At 39.5% G+C, this 22,168-nt stretch overlaps 1 protein-coding gene across 1 annotated transcript in view; it reads right to left on the bottom strand.

Moving 5' to 3' along the window:
* Positions 1 to 2,332: 2,332 nt before the first annotated feature.
* Positions 2,333 to 22,168, bottom strand: part of SLC25A1 (solute carrier family 25 member 1) — a 94,841-nt gene continuing 75,005 nt past the window's right edge. Inside the window, exons 6-9 of the mRNA XM_053701961.1 lie at positions 8,757 to 8,861; positions 7,960 to 8,075; positions 7,804 to 7,877; positions 2,333 to 7,683 (exon numbers count right to left, since the gene is read on the bottom strand). Coding sequence (XP_053557936.1) covers positions 7,569 to 7,683; positions 7,804 to 7,877; positions 7,960 to 8,075; positions 8,757 to 8,861 — 410 coding nt within the window. The 3' untranslated portion in view covers positions 2,333 to 7,568. The remainder of the gene's footprint in view (positions 7,684 to 7,803; positions 7,878 to 7,959; positions 8,076 to 8,756; positions 8,862 to 22,168) is intronic.

The raw sequence follows: 22,168 nt of genomic DNA, 5'->3' as shown, positions 1-22,168 counted from the left end.
GGTAATGTGGATAAAGAGGGGGGTGTCCTTCCGCCCTTGTGTATCAAATGGGTGTAGGAGAATAATGAAGGGGTTGTGTAAAAGAAATAAAAAATATATAAATAAAAATGAGGACAAGATTAGAATCCTAGGGGTGATGCTAAAAGGCCGGATTTACTAAAAAACAGACATGTAGTGACTTAGAAAATCAGTCTCCAATATAAAAAATGAAACGCAGAGTACGTGATTAAACGTATCTAGCTGAGTCCAAATACAATGGTGGAAACGTTTATAATAGTGTCCAAATAAACAAAAATTGAGTGATAATTTCCAAATGTAAAAAATGCAAAAAAGGGAACAAAGTGAAAAAATAGAAAAAATGTGAAGGTGTCCAAAAACAAAAATAATGGATAAGTCAATCCAAAGTGGTGGTATCAAAAAGAAAAAGATTAAAGTAGATAAAGTTACGTGCTCTGGCCACAACAAACAGTGTTTGCTGTGTCACTTGATTGTAGGGATCACCACTACGGTGTGTGTTGCTATTAGGGCTTGGGGTGTGACGATCTCTTCCTAAAACAAAAAAATTAATAATAGTGTAGGTTGTATAACAATGTTGAAAAAGTAGAAATAAGGCTTACCAGTGTCTACGCGTTTCGGCCCGTATCAGGCCTTTCTCAAGACTCAATTTGTTTAGCCTTTTGAGATCTAAAATTGGTCTGAAAGTTCCCTCTTTTTTGGGAACCACGAACAGATTGGAGTAGAACCTCAGACCCTTTTCCTGCAATGGGACAGGGACTATCACTCCCAGGTCGGAAAGGTCCCGAACACAGTGTAAGAACGCCTCTCTTCTTATCTGGTCTACAGATAATCTTGAAAGCAGAAACCTGCCCCTGAGAGGAAAGGTCTTGAACTCTAACTTGTATCTCTGGGACACGATGTCCACCGCCCAGGGATCCTGAACATCCCGAACCCAAGCCTGAGCGAAGAAGGAAAGTCTGCCCCCCCACAAGATCCGGGGGCAGGCCCTTCATGCTGCTTTTGAGTCAATAGCGGGCTTCTTGGATTGTTTTCCCTTGTTCCAAGACTGGTTGGGCCTCCAGGAAGGCTTGGACTGTTCCAGCTTAGAAGGATAGGAAGGTTTACCCTTGAAGTTTCGAAAGGAATGAAAATTGCTCTGACGTCTCTTCTGCTTATTCCTCTTATATTGAGGGAGGAAGTGGCCCTAAGTCATAGGAGGATGTCTCTTGTCCCAGTAGTACTTTTAAAGTGCCATCTTTTATTCTGTATACGCTCCCAGAAAATAAAAAGTTAGCACTTCCCTTTAGAAATCTGCCTGGCAGCAAGGCAGCTCACTAGGTTTGAGAGCCATGTTCCCTTACATGGACCTGTGGAAAAAAACGCAAAGACTGAGGGCTTTTGAAGTTAGGGCAGCATTAAATATATGGGCGGCGCAGTGACGATTATACCCCACAAGTTCCCATTGCTTGAAAGCCACCACTGCTCTACTGAAGAGACTGATATGGACTACAGCTACACCCTAGTAGGACAAAGCAGCACAATCTTGCACTACTTAAAAATTAACAAATCTTGCTTGAAGAATCTTCTAACACCTAAACTTTACCACTTCCTTGCTCTAACGTAGGCAAAGAGAATGACTGGGGTTGGAGGGAAGGGAGATATTTAACAGCTGTAGTGCTCTTTGCCCCCTCCTGCTGGGCAGGAGTAATATTCCCAATAGTAATTAGATGATCCGTGGACTCACCGTGTCATTAGAAACATAATTTATGCTTACCTGATAAGTTATTTTCTTACAGAATGATAGTCCACAGGCCCCGCCCATTTACATTTTTGGGCGACAGTTCTAATTGGCACCTATATAGACCCTGCTTTTATCTTCACTATTTGTTTCCTATTCTCTGCTCAGCTATGCGTTTAACGGAGGAGAGAGATAGGAGGGAATTTAAGCTCTTGTGTGTGTTCTTGGCCTTCTCCTACATTATATCCCACATGTTATGGAGCCCTGTGGACTAAAATCATTCCAAAGAAAAGAATTTATCAGGTAAGCATAAATTATGTTTTTATGTAATTTAATTATGAAAATTGTTGATTTTCTAATTCTTAGAGCTGGATATGCACCCTATAGCAAGACAATAGACATGCATTTTAATTACAAAGTGTTTACTGTCCCTTTAAAGGTACTAACTGGCGATAAATGACTTGATGTGTATGTGATGTATATATGGAAGACAAGTATGTATTCTAAGGTCTGTTGCTATATTAAAGAAAAGGGTAGTGAGTAAAGTAGATTTTTATAAACAGAAGGACTTTGCAGACACAACACAGCCAGGCTGTGTAAATAAATTTTCACTTTAATACACAATAACAGACATACACAATGAGATGAATTAAGCTGTACTGGAAACAGAGATTACATAAAATGCAGAAGATATTTCAATAAGAAGAAATATGCACTATTAATAACAGCTTCATTTGACCAACATCATGAGCAAAGTCAGTTTTTTTTATTTTTATTTGTTAACCTCTTTACTTTGTGTGGAATGCCCTATGAAACCAAGATGTAGATGACATACACACGAGACAAGTTCTTTAAGAAGATGTTCCATTTTTTTGTCAAAATTAAATATTTTTATAATATACATTTAGGTTGATAAGTTTACTCACCCATACATAATGCTGTATACCCATACATATCTATATATATATGCAGAGGTGAGTGATAGTACCATTTAACCCAGTGTTACAACACAATGCATATTGTCAGTGAGACACACACTATCTGCTCAGTAGTATCAACTAAAAAATTAGATTTTCCCAACACTGACCATGTAACTGAGTGCTCTAATGGTAGTGAAATCTCTCAGCTGATTAGGAATTTCTAATTATTCTTAAAGGAACTTTCCAAACAGAAAAAAAGAAAAGAGTAGAAACTAATACAATCTGCTGAACTTTCATACTAAGGTTTAAATCACAGTATGGGCTACAAAACACTGTATATTACCTACACTATTAAAGAGGATTAAAAATCTAAACAACTAAGACAAGTCTATATGAAGAAACTGCTAAAAAGCACCAAGAAAAACAAAGGAATATAACATTGAAGGCAAATCACTGCCCACAAAATTTGAGTTATGGTCCTATAGGTTCTGAACTGTCTGGAGACAGGTAAGTAAAACATTTAAAAACCCTCCTTTGCTGCAGTAACTTTTATGTCCCATTAAGAAGAACAGCGATGTTGTAAACACTAAAAAGAGCCTCATTCAGTTTTTACTGGTTTCATTAAAATAGAATAATAAAATATATTGCCCATTTCACAGTTTCGTTAAAGTACTGACTGGGAAAATCTACTTTTGCTAACTGCATAGGTTTTTTTTTTATTCATGTAGATGGGGCTTGCAATTTTATATATATATATATATATATATATATATATATATATATATATATATATATATATATATATATATATATATATATATATACACACACACATAGAGAGAGAAATGCACTCACAGGAACAAACAACCAGCTCAATACCATTGTTAGCCTGTTCTATGGCGATTTACCACCTGGGTGCAGCTTCTTTTAGCTCAGTACTGCTTTTCACAGAGTAGAACTTTCCTGTAGTATATCAGTCTGATCCCGCTTATTATGGTCAGTCCAGCGCCGAAATACCAGGCAATTATACATAGCTTTACATATTATGCTTACAAATGCTATTCCATACTGTAAAATAATAAACCTCTACCAAACATGCACATTACGGGTTCATGTGAGTAATACCCACCTTCCCTTCCACAGGAATTAGAACTGACATCAATTATCTACTAATTTGGCAACTGAATAATGGCTAACGTGTATTAACTAAACCCCTCATTCCATATTATCTTGAATGGTGCTTCCGTGCTTTTTAAGTGAATCTGCCTGACAATGCTTTGCAGTGGTTGTGGTGCTATACAAATAATTAATAGAAAAAGGATCATAGCTAAGGTGGACAGTACCCAAAACAGGGCTGACTGAATACTAAAAGTGCTGAAATTATGAGAAACAGGGGCACTGTTAGGATATTATTATTCTGGGGCTTGAGATAAGTGAGAAATCCTACTAATACCTATTCTCCCTGACATCAGACATATTTGCATCCGTATCACACACACACACGTACCTATAGGGCAGCATACTTATGACAATTTAAAGTTCTGATAAAACTTTGCACATTATAACACAATACTCACAGTATCACACACCTAAGCCCCATTAAAAACAACCCTGAATATGGATTTATATTCAATAGAGACCATTTTAAAGGGACATTAAACCCAAATTTTTACTTTCATGATTCAAATAGGGAATACTATTTTAAACAACTTTCTAATTTACTTCTGTTATCTAATTTGCTTAATTCTCTTGCTTTTCTTTCCAGAAGAGCATATCCAGATAGGCTCAGTAGCTCTTGATTGGTGGCTGCACATAGATGCTTCATGTGATTGGCTCACCCATGTGCATTGCTATTTCTTTAACAAAGGATATCTAAAGAATTAATCAAATTAGATAATAGAAATAAATAAGAATGTTGTTTAAAATTGTATTCTTTGTCTAAATCATTAAATAAAAAGTGTGGGTTTAATGTCCCTTTAAGCTTACTACATTCCATAATTTTGAAGGGACATATACTTACTTCCATGCATATCAAAGAGCACTATTTAAGCATGAATTTGGACTTGGGGTCTGATTCCTCAATGGCTGATGAGCAGAAGTCCTGCTGCTTTATTGGTGGATGGAGACAAGCATCACAAGCATAAAAGCAACACTGTATCAGCTTAGGAACATCCCTTTTACAAAAGCCATTGTCATGTTATTTTTTAAAATGCTCTCTTTTAGATGCAACAAAGACTTTTTGCCCCTTTAAAATTTGTCAGAACATTGCCATTTGTGAAGCACATTTCATGGTAAATAAATGGACTGGTAGTTTTTAGTAAGTCAATTTAATATATACATTAAAGGGACATGAAACCCAAAATATTTTTTTCATGATCCAGATAGAGAATACAATTTTAAACAACTTTTCAATTTACTTTTATTATTTAATTTGCTTCCTTCTCTTGTTATCATTTGCTGAAAGGTTTATCTAGGCAAGTTCATGAGCAGTAGAGAACTTAGGTCCTAGCTGTTGATTGGTGGCTGCATATATATATTGAATGTGATTGGCTCAACCATGAGTTCAGTTAGAAACCATTAGTGCATTGCTGCACCTTCAACAAATGATACCAAGAGAATGAAACAGATTTGATAATAGAAGTAAATTAGAAAGTTGTTTAAAATTATATTCTTTATCTGAATCATGACAGAAAAATTTTGGGTTTCATGTCCCTTTAAGCTTACTTTATGGCTATCATGTTTATACCTTTACTTCTCGTCTCATTTATAATTTTTATTAATTTCATGTTTATAGTTTGTGTTTCCACAAAAGCTTGTGTCGTCTTACTCAGTCAATAAAATAATGCATAAAGTTCCATTGCCTTATGTAAGGTTGTGTTTGTCAGGAATATGTTTACAGTGCATGTTGATTAGGAAGTGTGTTGTGGGACTTACAGTCAGCACAATAACACACAGGTCACTCTGCTGTTGAGGTAGGTAATATATAAAAGCAACAACTTAATCTATTCTTTAAATCATAAAAGCACATCTCGTATAGATTAAACAAATGACAAAAAAATAAAGTGAATGCAGATAATGGGGCATGAGTCATGCTGTGAATCTCTGAAAAAACCTTGGTAGTTAACGAGAGATGAGCAACAAAACCACAGTTACTATTATTTCCAAGCTTGCATATGCACATATATAATAGATTTAAAAAAAGGCTTTAAAAATAAAATACATTTGTCATATTTCTGGATAAATTCTTTGGCAAATCTGTAAACATTATGGACGTATATAAAAGCTCACAAAAGCTAAAACTATACTGTATCATTCAAGTAATATTATAGGTAGATTGAACAAGACGTAAGAATACCTATAAATAAGGAGGCAGATGCTCCTAGCACCAAAGACCAGGGACTTACTTTTGCTATCATATGGTCTACTCTGCCTTTTTGCACTGAAAGGCTGTGAGGTATTTTACTGGACAGATGTATAATGGATATATGAATGTACCATATTTCAAATGAAAATTATCAATAGATGCCAACATTTTGGCTTCCATTTCTTTGCTCTATTTAGATACAATGTTCTTAGTTTGTTTTTAAAAGTGACCCAAATCATGCAAATGGCATAAACCTTAGGAATCCTTTCTTCCTAAAACAAGGCTTGACAAATCTATGGAATTATAACTTGCAACTTTCTGGATTTTTCTACAATACAAACACCCTTGTCTGGCTCATACTCATACAAATTCTTGCTTAGCTCCTTTTAAATAGTTTTCTTCTTTGTACACACAGGATGCAACATTTTAAAAAATAATTTATTTGTAATGTATTTAATCTGGAAAGTTAGAAATCACTCATCGAGGCATTAATTTGCACCTTGTTTGAATTTACATACGACGGACATTTTTATAGCTGAACTGCATTTTGGTGTTGGATTAATGGCACATCCACAAAAAGATCACATTTATGATATTGTTGCAATATACAAAAATATATTTTAGTAAATAAGCCCAGCCTGGTCCACTGTAAAGAACTTTCTGTGATAAACAAGCATGGTGATGTGTAGCAATTTCATCTTTCAGAGTGACAATGTACTGACACTAGGAAGGCCCATGCTCTATAAATGCAAAATGCAATCTCTCTGGCAATATATGGAGCACCGTAGAGTTGGCACAGATATGGTTTCCCACTATTTATTAACAAATAAAATGGTTCAAAAGGGAAAAAAAAAGAACCACCATGGAAAGAATAGAGGGCAGACACAATTCCTCTATCCTGACTCATTAAAAGGGGCCACGGACATTATGAATTATCCCTGTCTTTCTCTAATTCAGATGCAAAAATTCTCTGAAATAAACTTAATATCTAACTAAAAAAAACTACTAAAAGTTAAAATAAAATTAGTTGTCATGCTTTTTTAAAAAAAAAATCAGAAACATTCAAGCACATTCAAATTAAAAACCACCTTCAACTAAACATCAAGTAGTGTTGCAAGAAGCAGGAGAGCTATGTTGACATTTTTCTTTTTAAGGGATTGTTAAAAGATGGTGATAATCCTGAAGGAGTATTTTTGTTTCAGTGTGTGTGATTATATTATATATTTATTTAAAATACACATAAGACCACAACACACAAAAAGTAAAAGATGGGGAGTGCTAAAACACCCCAAGGCCCGTAAACCCATCCACTGCAGTTTGGGCTATGAGCAACACACTGCATGCAGTGCACTGTTGCTTTAAATGCACTTCAGGCAGCACATGGGTAATAGGACAAACTACCACTGAGAATGCAGGAGTAAAAAGAAAGGAAATGGATCAGTATCTTTGGATGGAAGGGACAGGAATGTTTTGGTACCAAGGGATTGAGCACTGCTTGACAAAAACTTTTGGCACATAAAAGTCAAGCATGACTGTATGCCCTCTGGTATCAGTCTGTCTTCCACACCTTGTTAAGAACTTTCACCACCTCATCATAAATGATAAACACGATGGCCACATCCAGGCACACACGCCCCAGTCGAGGGATTGTCCCCTTGTAGAATCTGCAGAATATAAAACGGGTGGTCATTTTAAGATAACCTAAAAAGATTGCCATAGATATGATATGAAATGACATTATGAGATTTTTATATCATATTACAGAAGAGGAGACTCAGACTTACGCCCGGGGTCCTTCATACTTAAGGATCTTATAGGCACAATCCAAGGTGTTCTTGTATTTATGAGCTTCTAGACCCTGCAGGAGAGATAAAATATAGCAAGTTATATCCCAAACTTTCACTTTTTAGCTGATAAATAGTAGAACAATGTAATTGTACCTGCAACCTAGTCTTCACAACATCTAGTGGAGTGTTCCCAAATACACTAGCAGCACCAGCAATGGCTCCAAACGCACCAGTCACCAGCGGATTCATTGCCTTGTTAGGGTTGTCCCCTGAGGAAGATATACAGAGAGTAAGGGAAACTTATCACATCACTAATGGGGCTGTTCTTTAAAAGGTGCAAAAGCGACAACGAATAATTGAAAAAGGAAGTAAGTTACCAAAGAGACAGCAAATTAAATAAAGAATACAGAAAAATTAGGAAGGAGGACCAGGCAGGAAAGTCCTGGATGAATAGTCGGCTAAGGTACAACATAAAAAAGAGGGTAAAACAGCAGCTATACATGAAGCAATGCGAAGATACACAACAAGAACAGAAGCAGATGGCACAGAACAGCAAAGGAACATCAAAGACAGTAACATTAAGCAGAAAGCAAAGCTGATTCAAATCAGGAGGAAACAGTGGGCTATATACCCAGATAGCACTAACCTAACAAGAAGGGAACCAATGAGACAAAAACACAAGTGGAAGGACTACTATAGACATATAATAAACAGAAGTTGTAGCTGGTGACACAAACCAAACAAAAGAGGAGCCCTGGAATTCAATCCCAAACATCAGTAGAAGGGACACATGGACTAAATAGGAGGGGTCATAAAAGCAGAGGTGAAATGTGAGGAAAAAGCCACAGGGCCAGCAAGTACAAACACAACAAACAGAGGAGTAAGGAGTAATAAGGGAGGTGGCAGGGGCATGGCTCGTACATTAAACAAAAGAGTGGGGTGGGTACTACCTCTATACCAATTTCTGAGGGACGTCATGACAAAGAAGCGAATAGCTTGGTTGGATCCTTGCTTTAGTATTGTAGCTGTCAGTCCCTGATATGTCCCCATTATACCTAGTAAAAGAGAAACATGTTAAAACGCCATATGTGCAGGGACATTAAACACAAAATGTAATCCCCATAAAGTGTTAACTATGTATAATTAGAGTAATGCACTGTCAATTATTTTATACCCTTTTCCTGCATTTTAATTCTGAAAACTGAGAGGCTGGAGTGGATCCTGTAGGATTCTGAACTGGCCTTAAGGTGGAGGTCAATTTGGATGAATTAGTTCCCGGTTTTTAATAAACCCTAAAACAAGGGCACTTTAATTCATCAAAATTGACATTTCACTCCTTTTCTTCAAAAGCTTACCTTTAAATCCTGAATGCCGCTACAGCAATTCCCCCAGGCCGTCGGAAGCCTCTTCTTACGTCAGAAATGTTGAATCCGGCTTCCTCCAATCCCGGCTTTCACCCGGGGGGGGGGGGGATCATGGCCTGATGCAACGTCGTGATTGGAGGAAGCCGGATTCGTCATTTTGGACCCACGAAGAGGGCTTGCGATGGGCGGAGGAAGCGCTGCAGCGGCTGACAGGATTAAAAGATACGTTTTTAAAGAAAAGGAGTGAAATGTCAATTTTGATTAATTAAAAAGTGCCCTTGTTTTTAATAAGTTTATTAAAAACCGGGCACTAAATCCAAATTGACCTTCACTTTAAACATTCTATACAGCATTTGCTAGACCAGTGTAACAGGTGTATTCTGTTATATGTATATTATAATGATACAATATAACCAATACTAAAGTAGTTATATCATACGCCTAGATTTGGAGTTTTGTCGGTAAAGACCTGCATTGCTAACGAGCCTTTTTTGTCCAGCACACCCTTTATACAACGCTGGTATTACGAGTTTTCTGAATGGCTGCGTTAGCCTCAGAAAAGTGATACATTTAAAAATGGTAAATTTAGCTCCACTTCAACCCTCAATACCAGCGTTGCTTACGGTAGCAGTAAGCTGGAAAAACATGCTCATGCACGATTTCCCCATAGGAATCAATGGGGCTGAGCTGGCTGAAAAAAGACCTAACACCTGCAAAAAAGCAGCGTTCAGCTCCTAACGCAGCACCATTGTTTCCTATGGGGAAACACTTTCTAAGTCTACACCCAACACCCTAACATGAACCCCGAGTCTAAACACCCCTAACCTTACACTTATTAACCCCTAATCTGCCGCCCCGCTATCGCTGACACCTGCATTATACTATTAACCCCTAATCTGCCGCTCCGGACACCGCCGCAACCTACATTATAGCTATGAACCCCTAATCTGCTGTCTCTAACATGGCCAGCACCAATATTATATTTATTAACCCCTAATCTGCCCAACAAAAGTCGCCGCCACCTACCTATACTTATTAACCCCTAATCTGCCGACCGGTCATCCCCGCCACTATAATAAATGTATTAACCCCTAAACTGCCGCACTCCCGCCTCGCAAACACTATAATACATTTTATTAACCCCTAATCTGCCCTCCCTAACATTGCCGCCACCTACCTACAATTATTAACCCCTAATCTCCCGCCCCCAACGTCGCGCTACTATAATAAAGTTATTAACCCTAAACCTAAGTCTAACCCTAACCCTAACACCCCCCTAAGTTAAATATAATTTAAATAAAACAAACTACAATTACTATAAAAAAGTATCTAAAACTAAATACTTACCTATAAAATAAACCCTAAAATAGCTACAATATAACTAATAGTTATAGCTATTTTAGGATTTATATTTATTTTACAGGCAACTTTGTATTTATTTTAACTAGGTACAATAGCTATTAAATAGTTATTAACTATTTAATAGCTACCTAGTTAAAATAATTACAAAATTACCTGTAAAATAAATCCTAACCTAAGTTACAAATACACCTAACACTACACTATCAATAAATTAATTAAATAAACTACAATTATCTAAACTAAAATACAATTAAATAAACTAAACTATAATACAAAAAAAACAAACACTAAATTACAAAAAATAAAAAAAGATTACAAGAATTTTAATCTAATTACACCTAATCTAAGCCCCCTAATAAAATAAAAAGCCCCCCAAAATAATAAAATTCCCTACCCTAAACTAAATTACAAAGTAATCAGCTCTTTTACCAGCCCTTAAAAGGGCTTTTTGCGGGGCACTGCCCCAAAGTAATCAGCTCGTTTACCCGTAAAAAAAAATACAACTTCCCCAACATTACAACCCACCACCCACACACCCCTACTCTAAAACCCACCCAATCCCCCCTTAAAAAAAACCTAACACTACCCCATTGAAGATCATCCTACCTTGAGCTGTCTTCAGCCAGCCGGCCACCGATGGGACAGAACAGGACATCTGGACCGGCAGAAGTCTTCATCCTATCCGGGCAGAAGAGGACATCCGGACCGGCAGACATCTTCATCCAGGCGGCATCTTCTATATTCATCCTTCCGGAGCAGAGCGGAGCCATCTTCTATCCAGCCGATGCAGAGCCATCCTCTTCTTCCGACGGACTAATGACAAATGAAGGTTCCTTTAAATGACGTCATCCAAGATGGCGTCCCTCAAATTCCGATTGGCTGATAGGATTCTTTCAGTCAATCGGAATTAAGTTTGGAAAAATCTGATTGGTTGATTTACCTCGCATATTGGCTCATCCAATCAAATTGAACTTCAATCCGATTGGCTGATTAAATCAACTAATCAGATTTTTCCTACCTTAATTCCGATTGGCTGATAGAATCCTATCAGCCAATCGGAATTCGAGGGACGCCATCTTGGATGACATCATTTAAAGGAACCTTCATTCGTCGTTAGTCCGTCGGAAGAAGAGGATGGCTCTGCATCGGCTGGATAGAAGATGACTCCGCTCCGGAAAGATGAAGATAGAAGATGCCTCCTGGATGAAGATGTCTGCCGGTCCGAATGTCCTCTTCTGCCCGGATAGGATGAAGACTTCTGCCGGTCCGGATGTCCTCTTTTGTCCCATCGGTGGCCGGCTGACTGAAGACGGCTCAAGGTAGGGTGATCTTCAGGGGGGTTAGGTTTATTTAAGGGGGGAACAGGTAGGTTTTAGAGTAGGGGTGTGTGGGTGGTGGGTTGTAATGTTGGGGGGGGGGGGATTGTATTTTTTTTTTTTACAGGTAAAAGAGCTGATTACTTTGGGGCAATGCCCCGCAAAAAGCCATTTTAAGGGCTGGTAAAAGAGCCAATTACTTTGTAATTTAGTTTAGGGTAGGGCATTTTATTATTTTGGGGGGTTTTATTTTATTTTATTAGGGGGCTTAGCTTAGGTGTAATTAGATTAAAATTCTTGTAATATTTTTTTATTTTTTATAATTTAGTGTTTGTTTGTTTTTTATTATAGTTTAGTTTATTTAATTGTATTTTATTTTAGATAATTGTAGGTAATTTACTTAATTTATTGATAGTGTAGTGTTAGGTGTATTTGTAACTTAGGTTAGGATTTATTTTACAGGTAATTTTGTAATTATTTTAACTAGGTAGATATTAAATAGTTAATAACTATTTAATAGCTATTGTACCTAGTTAAAAATAAATACAAAGTTGCCTGTAAAATAAATATAAATCCTAAAATAGCTACAATGTAACTATTAGTTATATTGTAGCTATATTAGGGTTTATTTTATAGGTAAGTATTTAGTTTTAAATAGGAATAATTTATTTAATTATAGTAAATTTATTTAGTTTTATTTAAATTATATTTAATTTAGGGGGGGGTGTTAGGGTTAGACTTAGGTTTAGGGGTTAATAACTTTATTATAGTAGCAGCGACTTTGGGGGCGGGAGATTAGGGGTTAATAATTGTAGGTAGGTGGCGGCGATGTTAGGGAGGGCAGATTAGGGGTTAATAAAATTTATTATAGTGTTTGCAAGGCGGGAGTGCGGCGGTTTAGGGGTTAATACATTTATTAAAGTGGCGGCGATGTCCGGTCGGCAGATTAGGGGTTAATAAGTGTAGTTAGGTTGTGGCAACGTTGGGGGGGGCAGATTAGGGGTTAATAAATATAATATAGGTGTCGGCGATGTTAGGGACAGCAGATTAGGGGTTCATAGCTATAATGTAGGTGGCGGCGGTGTCCGATCGGCAGATTAGGGGTTAAATAATTTTATTATAGGGTTTGCGATGTGGGGGGCCTCGGTTTAGGGGTTCATAGGTAGTTTATGGGTGTTAGTATACTTTGTAGCACTGTAGTTAAGAGCTTTATGTTCCGGCGTTAGCCCATGAAACTCTTAACTACTGACTTTTTTATGCGGTAGGAGTCTTGGAGGTAGAGGCTGTACCGCTCACTTTCTCCAAGACTCGTAATACCAGCGTTAGGCAAATCCCATTAAAAAGATAGCATACGCAATTGACGTAAGGGGATTTGCGGTAGCCTCGAGTCGCGGAAAAAAGTGAGCGGTACACCTGTACCTGCCAAACTCTAAATACCAGCGGGCGTTAAAAAGCAGCGTTAGGACCCCTTAACGCTGCTTTTTAAGGCAAACGCAGAACTCTAAATCTATTTTATTATTATTTTTATCATTATTTTGCGTGCAGATATTTTGCAATGCTTACAAATATTTGCATATTATAAATAAATACGGAAAATGTCCTTTCATGTACAGTAAGCATCTGCTAAAACTATACACAAAAAAACATAATTTATGCTTACCTGATAAATTCCTTTCTTCTGTTGTGTGATCAGTCCACGGGTCATCATTACTTCTGGGATATTATCTGCTCCCCTACAGGAAGTGCAAGAGGATTCACCCAGCAGAGTTGCTATATAGCTCCTCCCCTCTACGTCACCTCCAGTCATTCGACCAAAGACCAACGAGAAAGGAGAAGCCAAGGGTGTAGTGGTGACTGAATTATAATTTAAAAAATATGTACCTGCCTTAAAAAACAGGGCGGGCCGTGGACTGATCACACAACAGAAGAAAGGAATTTATCAGGTAAGCATAAATTATGTTTTCTTCTGTTATGTGTGATCAGTCCACGGGTCATCATTACTTCTGGGATACCAATACCAAAGCAAAAGTACACGGATGACGGGAGGGATAGGCAGGCTCATTATACAGAAGGAACCACTGCCTGAAGAACCTTTCTCCCAAAAATAGCCTCCGAAGAAGCAAAAGTGTCAAATTTGTAAAATTTGGAAAAAGTATGAAGCGAAGACCAAGTTGCAGCCTTGCAAATCTGTTCAACAGAGGCCTCATTCTTAAAGGCCCAAGTGGAAGCCACAGCTCTAGTGGAATGAGCTGTAATTCTTTCAGGAGGCTGCTGTCCAGCAGTCTCATAGGCTAAACGTATTATGCTACGAAGCCAAAAAGAGAGAGAGGTAGCAGAAGCTTTTTGACCTCTCCTCTGTCCAGAATAAACGACAAACAGGGAAGAAGTTTGGCGAAAATCCTTAGTTGCCTGCAAGTAGAACTTGAGGGCACGAACTACATCCAGATTGTGTAGAAGACGTTCCTTCTTTGAAGAAGGATTTGGACACAAGGATGGAACAACAATCTCTTGATTGATATTCCTGTTAGAGACAACCTTAGGTAAGAACCCAGGTTTAGTACGCAGAACTACCTTGTCTGAGTGAAAGATCAGATAAGGAGAATCACAATGTAGGGCTGATAACTCAGAGACTCTTCGAGCCGAGGAAATAGCCATTAAAAATAGAACTTTCCAAGATAACAATTTTATATCAATGGAATGAAGGGGTTCAAATGGAACACCCTGTAAAACGTTAAGAACTAAGTTTAAACTCCATGGCGGAGCAACAGTTTTAAACACAGGCTTGATCCTAGCTAAAGCCTGACAAAAGGCCTGGATGTCTGAATTTTCTGACAGACGCCTGTGTAACAAGATGGACAGAGCTGAGATCTGTCCCTTTAATGAGCTAGCCGATAAACCCTTTTCTAAACCTTCTTGTAGAAAAGACAATATCCTAGGAATCCTAACCTTACTCCAGGAGTAATCTTTGGATTCACACCAGTATAGGTATTTACGCCATATTTTATGGTAAATCTTTCTGGTAACAGGCTTCCTAGCCTGTATCAGGGTATCAATAACCGACTCAGAAAAACCACGTTTTGATAAAATCAAGCGTTCAATTTCCAAGCAGTCAGCTTCAGAGAAGTTAGACTTTGATGTTTGAATGGACCCTGAATCAGAAGGTCCTGTCTTAGAGGTAGAGACCAAGGCGGACAGGATGACATGTCCACTAGATCTGCATACCAAGTCCTGCGCGGCCATGCAGGCGCTATTAGAATCACTGATGCTCTCTCCTGTTTGATTTTGGCAATCAATCGAGGAAGCAGCGGGAAGGGTGGAAACACATAAGCCATCCTGAAGTTCCAAGGTGCTGTCAAAGCATCTATCAGAACCGCTCCCGGATCCCTGGATCTGGATCCGTAGCGAGGAAGTTTGGCGTTCTGGCGAGACGCCATGAGATCTATCTCTGGTTTGCCCCAACGTCGAAGTATTTGGGCAAAGACCTCCGGATGAAGTTCCCACTCCCCCGGATGAAGAGTCTGGCGACTCAAGAAATCCGCCTCCCAGTTCTCCACTCCCGGGATGTGGATTGCTGACAGGTGGCAAGAGTGAGACTCTGCCCAGCGAATTATCTTTGATACTTCTATCATTGCTAGGGAGCTTCTTGTCCCTCCCTGATGGTTGATGTAAGCTACAGTCGTGATGTTGTCCGACTGAAACCTGATGAACCCCCGAGTCTTTAACTGGGGCCAAGCTAGAAGGGCATTGAGAACTGCTCTCAATTCCAGAATGTTTATTGGCAGGAGACTTTCCTCCTGACTCCATTGTCCCTGAGCCTTCAGAGAATTTCAGACAGCGCCCCAACCTAGAAGGCTGGCGTCTGTTGTTACAATTGTCCAGTCCGGCCTGCTGAACGGCATCCCCCTGGACAGATGTGGCCGAGAAAGCCACCATAGAAGAGAGTTTCTGGTCTCTTGATCCAGATTCAGAGTGGGGGACAAATCTGAGTAATCCCCATTCCACTGACTCAGCATGCACAATTGCAGCGGTCTGAGATGTAGGCGTGCAAAGGGTACTATGTCCATTGCTGCTACCATTAAGCCGATCACCTCCATGCATTGAGCTACTGACGGGAGTTGAATGGAATGAAGGACACGGCATGTATTTAGAAGCTTTGTTAATCTGTCTTCTGTCAGATAAATCTTCATTTCTACAGAATCTATAAGAGTCCCCAAGAATGGAACTCTTGTGAGAGGCAAGAGAGAACTCTTCTTTTCGTTCACTTTCCATCCATGCGACCTTAGAAATGCCAGAACTAACTCTGTATGAGACTTGGCAGTTTGAAAGCTTGAAGCTTGTATCAGAATGTCGTCTAGGTACGGAGCTACCGAAATTCCTCGCGGTCTCAGAACCGCTAGAAGAGCACCCAGAACCTTTGTGAAGATTCTTGGAGCCGTAGCCAATCCGAATGGAAGGGCTACAAACTGGTAATGCCTGTCTAAGAAGGCAAACCTTAGATACCGGTAATGATCTTTGTGAATCGGTATGTGAAGGTAAGCATCCTTTAAATCCACTGTGGTCATGTACTGACCCTTTTGGATCATGGGTAAGATTGTCCGAATAGTTTCCATTTTGAACGATGGAACTCTTAGGAATTTGTTTAGGATCTTTAAATCCAAGATTGGCCTGAAAGTTCCCTCTTTTTTGGGAACCACAAACAGGTTTGAGTAAAACCCTTGTCCTTGTTCCGACCGCGGAACCGGATGGATCACTCCCATTAATAATAGATCTTGTACACAGCGTAGAAACGCGTCTTTCTTTATTTGGTTTGTTGACAACCTTGACAGATGAAATCTCCCTCTTGGGGGAGATAATTTGAAGTCTAGAAGGTATCCCTGAGATATGATCTCTAGCGCCCAGGGATCCTGGACATCTCTTGCCCAAGCCTGGGCGAAGAGAGAGAGTCTGCCCCCCACTAGATCCGGTTCCGGATCGGGGGCCCTCGGTTCATGCTGTCTTAGGGGCAGCAGCAGGTTTTCTGGCCTGCTTGCCCTTATTCCAGGACTGGTTAGGTTTCCAGCCTTGTCTGTAACGAGCAACAGCTCCTTCCTGTTTTGGTGCAGTGGAAGTTGATGCTGCACCTGCTTTGAAATTCCGAAAGGGACGAAAATTAGACTGTCTAGCCTTAGCTTTGGCTTTGTCCTGAGGTAGAGCGTGGCCCTTACCTCCTGTAATGTCAGCGATAATTTCTTTCAAACCGGGCCCAAATAAAGTTTGCCCCTTGAAAGGTATATTAAGTAATTTGGACTTAGAAGTTACATCAGCCGACCAGGATTTTAGCCACAGCGCCCTACGTGCCTGAATGGCGAATCCTGAATTCTTAGCCGTAAGTTTGGTTAAATGTACTACGGCCTCCGAAATGAATGAATTAGCTAGTTTAAGGACTCTAAGCCTGTCCGTAATGTCGTCCAGCGTAGCGGAACTAAGGTTCTCTTCCAGAGACTCAATCCAAAATGCTGCCGCAGCCGTAATCGGCGCGATGCATGCAAGGGGTTGCAATATAAAACCTTGTTGAACAAACATTTTCTTAAGGTAACCCTCTAATTTTTTATCCATAGGATCTGAAAAAGCACAGCTATCCTCCACCGGGATAGTGGTGCGCTTAGCTAAAGTAGAAACTGCTCCCTCCACCTTAGGGACCGTTTGCCATAAGTCCCGTGTGGTGGCGTCTATTGGAAACATCTTTCTAAATATTGGAGGGGGTGAGAACGGCACACCGGGTCTATCCCACTCCTTAGTAACAATTTCAGTTAATCTCTTAGGTATAGGAAAAACGTCAGTACTCGCCGGTACCGCAAAGTATTTATCCAACCTACACATTTTCTCTGGTATTGCAACAGTGTTACAATCGTTAAGAGCCGCTAAGACCTCCCCTAGTAATACACGGAGGTTTTCCAGTTTAAATTTAAAATTTGAAATATCTGAATCCAATCTGCTTGGATCAGAACCGTCACCTACAGAATGAAGCTCTCCGTCCTCATGCTCTGCAAGCTGTGACGCAGTATCAGACATGGCCCTAGAATTATCAGCGCACTCTGTTCTCACCCCAGAGTGATCACGCTTGCCTCTTAGTTCTGGTAACTTAGCCAAAACTTCAGTCATAACAGTAGCCATATCTTGTAATGTTATCTGTAATGGCTGCCCAGATGTACTAGGCGCCATAATATCACGCACCTCCCGGGCGGGAGACGCAGGTACTGACACGTGAGGCGAGTTAGACGGCATAACTCTCCCCTCGCTGTTTGGTGAAATTTGTTCAATTTGTACAGATTGGCTTTTATTTAAAGTAGCATCAATACAGTTAGTACATAAATTTCTATTGGGCTCCACCTTGGCATTGGAACAAATGACACAGGTATCTTCCTCTGAATCAGACATGTTTAACACACTAGCAATAAACATGCAACTTGGTTACAATCTTATTTAACAAAAACGTACTGTGCCTCAAAGAAGCACTAAACGATTAAATGACAGTTGAAATAATGAACTGAAAAACAGTTATAGCATCACTCTTTAAAAACAACACAACTTGTTAGCAAAGGTTTGTTCCCATTAGTAAAGTAACACTAATTAAATTTTAAACATAAAAATCACAGAGCAACGTTTTAAAACACAGTCACTACATAAGTCTCACAGCTCTGCTGAGAGAATCTACCTCCCTTCAAAGAAGTTTGAAGACCCCTGAGTTCTGTTAGAGATGAACCGGATCATGCAGAAAATACAAGAGTAACTGACTGGAAATTTTTGATGCGTAGCAAAGAGCGCCAAAAACGGCCCCTCCCCCTCACACACAGCAGTGAGAGAGAAACGAAACTGTCATAATCAAAACAAGCAAACTGCCAAGTGGAAAAATAATGCCCAAATATTTATTCACTCAGTACCTCAGAAATGCAAACGATTCTACATTCCAGCAAAAACGTTTAACATGAATTAAATACCTATTAAAAAGTTTAATGTACTTTTACAGAGTAATTCCGGTGAAATACCATCCCCAGAATACTGAAGTGTAGAGTATACATACATGTCATTATAACGGTATGGCAGGATTTTCTCATCAATTCCATTCAGAAAATAAAAACTGCTACATACCTCAATGCAGATTCAACTGCCCGCTGTCCCCTGATCTGAAGCTTTTACCTCCCTCAGATGGCCGAGAAACAGCAATATGATCTTAACTACTCCGGTTAAAATCATAAGAAAAAACTCTGGTAGATTCTTCTTCAAACTCTGCCAGAGAAGCAATAACACGCTCCGGTGCTATTGTAAAATAACAAACTTTTGATTGAAGTTATAAAAACTAAGTATAATCACCATAGTCCTCTCACACCTCCTATCTAGTCTTTGGGTGCAAGAGAATGACTGGAGGTGACGTAGAGGGGAGGAGCTATATAGCAACTCTGCTGGGTGAATCCTCTTGCACTTCCTGTAGGGGAGCAGATAATATCCCAGAAGTAATGATGACCCGTGGACTGATCACACATAACAGAAGAAAATGCTCATACTTTTTTATTTACAATTTATGCCATGTGATCTTTCCTGATGTGGAATTTTTCAGCGCTATACAAATAAATGATAATACATTAATCCTAGATGGCAGAACTCAATGACGTTATCAGACACCATATTCAAACTAAAAAAAAAAAGCAAGTAAAACAGTAAAACAACCTTAAAGTGAATGTTAATTTTGATGCTAAAGTGCCCGTTTTTAAAAATTAGATTAAAATCAGGGGCACTTTAATTCATCAAAATTTACATTTCACTCCTGTTGAGAAAAAAAAAAAAAAACTTACCTTTTAAACTTGACAGCAGCTCCAGCTTCCTCCACCCGTCACAAAGCCTCTTCCTGGGTCTAAAATGAGGAATCCGGCTTCCTCCAATCACAGCGTTGAATCAGACACCGATTCCCCCGGGTGGAAGCCGTGATTGGAGAATGACCTATCCATCATTTCTGATGTCAGAAATGGCTTGCAACAACTGGAGGAAGCTGTAGCTGCTGTGAAGATTAAAAGGTAAGTTTTTTTCTCTCAACAGGAGTGAAATGTAAATTTTGATGAATTAAAGTGCCCCTGTTTTTAATCAAATTTTTAAAGGAAAGTGCTCTGTTAACCCCATTAGATCGTTTGGCTTAATGATCATGCTGGTCTGAATCTCAAGTAATCTTTCACCAGGGGGAGACCATTTCACAAAAGAAGGTTTATTACCAGAGAGAAAAAGAAAAAAACTTTCCATTTTAGCTTTGACATTTAAAAAGCACTTCAACAGTGTTCACAAACTATTTATTTGATCGTTATGGTACCTGAGTACATTGCCTCAACATGGTTCTTCCTTTACAGTAAATAAAAGGATGAAGAGTTCTTAAAACCAGACAAAACTAGGCGTTCAGTCTCCAAGCAGTTAGCTTCAGAGAATCCAGATTTGGATGGAGGAATGGACCCTGAATTAGAAGATCCTTCCTCAGAGGTAACCTCCAAGGTGGAAATCACAGAAGCTCTCTCCTGTTTGATACGAGCAATGACTCATGGAAGGAGAGCAAATGGAGGAAACTGAGGAAACAGGAATGCTAGATTGTAGATCCAAGGAACCACCAGTGCGGTTATCAGAGCAGCGTGAGGATCTCTTGGCCTAGAACCATACCTTGGAAGCTTGGCGTTTTGACCAGATGCCAATGGATCCAACTCTGGAAACCCCCACTTGAGGGCTATACTTAAGAACACCTCCGGATGGAGAGCCCACTCCCCAGGTATGAAAAGCCTGTCCGCTCATAAAATCCACCTCCCAGATGTCCACCCCCGAAACGTGGATGGCAGATAGGAGACAATCATGAGCTTCTGCCTACCGCAGAATGCGAGTCACCTCCTTCATTGCTAAGGAACTCCGGGTTCCTTCCTGGTGGTTGATGTAAGCCACTGAGGTGATGTTGTCCGACTAGAATTTGAGAAACCAGACTAACGATAATTAAGTCCAAGCTGTAAAGGCATTGAAGATTGCTCTCAACTCTTTATGGAAAGAGAACATTTTTCCCTAGTCCACAGACCCCGAGCTGTTAATGAGCCCCAAACTGCTCCCCAGCCTGACAGGCTGGCGTCTGTAGTCACAATCACCCAGGAAGGTCTCTGGAGTCATGTGCCCGAGACAGGAGGTCCTGTGAGATCCACCACGAGAGAGTCTTTTGTCAGAGGATCCAGATCTATCCTTTGTGAGAGATCTGAGAGGCCTCCGTTCCATTGACTGAGCATGCATAACTGCAGGCCTCAGATGGAACTGAGTAAAAGGAATGAAATCCATGGAAGCTCCATCAGACCAATCACCTCCACGCAGTGGGCCACAGAAAGAAGAATAGACAACTGTAGAGAAAGGCAAAAAGCCAGAAGTAGTTTCTGACATCCGTCAGTAAAAATATTCATGGATAGAGAATCTAAAATTGTTCCCAAGAAACACACCCTTGTTTCTGGTACTAGAGAACTCTTTTCCAGATTTACATTCCACCCTTGGAACGCAGAATAGACAACAACGTCTCCATGTTGAAGGACTGAACCCTGAGGAATTTGTTGAGACACTTAAGGTTCCTCTTTGGGAACCACAAAAAATCTCAAAAGAATTTTCGACCCTGTTCCCGAACAGGAACAATCACCCCCAGAGAGAAGAGGTCCTTAAAATAGTTTTAGAAGGCCTCTCTCTTTACCTGGAATGCAGATAACCTTGATATGATAATTCTGCCCCTGGAAGGACAAGACTTGAATTATATTTAGAAACCCTGGGATACTATGTCCATAGCCCAAGTATCTGGGACATTGCGTATCCCAGTCTGCCGGAAAAAAGTAAACCTTGCCCCCCTCTGATCCAAAACTGAATCTGGACTGGACCCTCCATGCTGATTTTGTTTTCCAACTATTTTTATTAGTTTTTCATAAATAATAACAGAACAATAGAACAGTGCATAATGTTGTCAAATGATATATGGTTACATAAGTTTGTTCTTCTGTAAGAATATGCATTTCAATCATTTATGTTTGATCACAGTCCAGCTGAATTCAGGTGATCAGATAAAGATGAACACTTATTACAGAAATAACAGTAGTAGTATAATTGATCACTTGCCATGCTATCTATTCCATTTCACTACAATGTGTTTTGAACATCTATTATTGTAAATATTTTAGGATCACAGAAAAAAGAAATGGTTGAGGAATAAGTGGGTTATTAAAAAGGTTCTATAGGATATATTTTCCTTTGCTTACGAAGTAAGCTCAATGGTATAAGGAGGGGGGGGGGAGAAGGGAG

This window comes from Bombina bombina, chromosome 2 (genome assembly GCF_027579735.1).
Source record: "Bombina bombina isolate aBomBom1 chromosome 2, aBomBom1.pri, whole genome shotgun sequence".
Classification (NCBI taxonomy): domain Eukaryota; kingdom Metazoa; phylum Chordata; class Amphibia; order Anura; family Bombinatoridae; genus Bombina; species Bombina bombina.
Note: the sequence above shows the minus strand (reverse complement) of the source record. Positions and strands in the feature narration are given on the sequence as shown.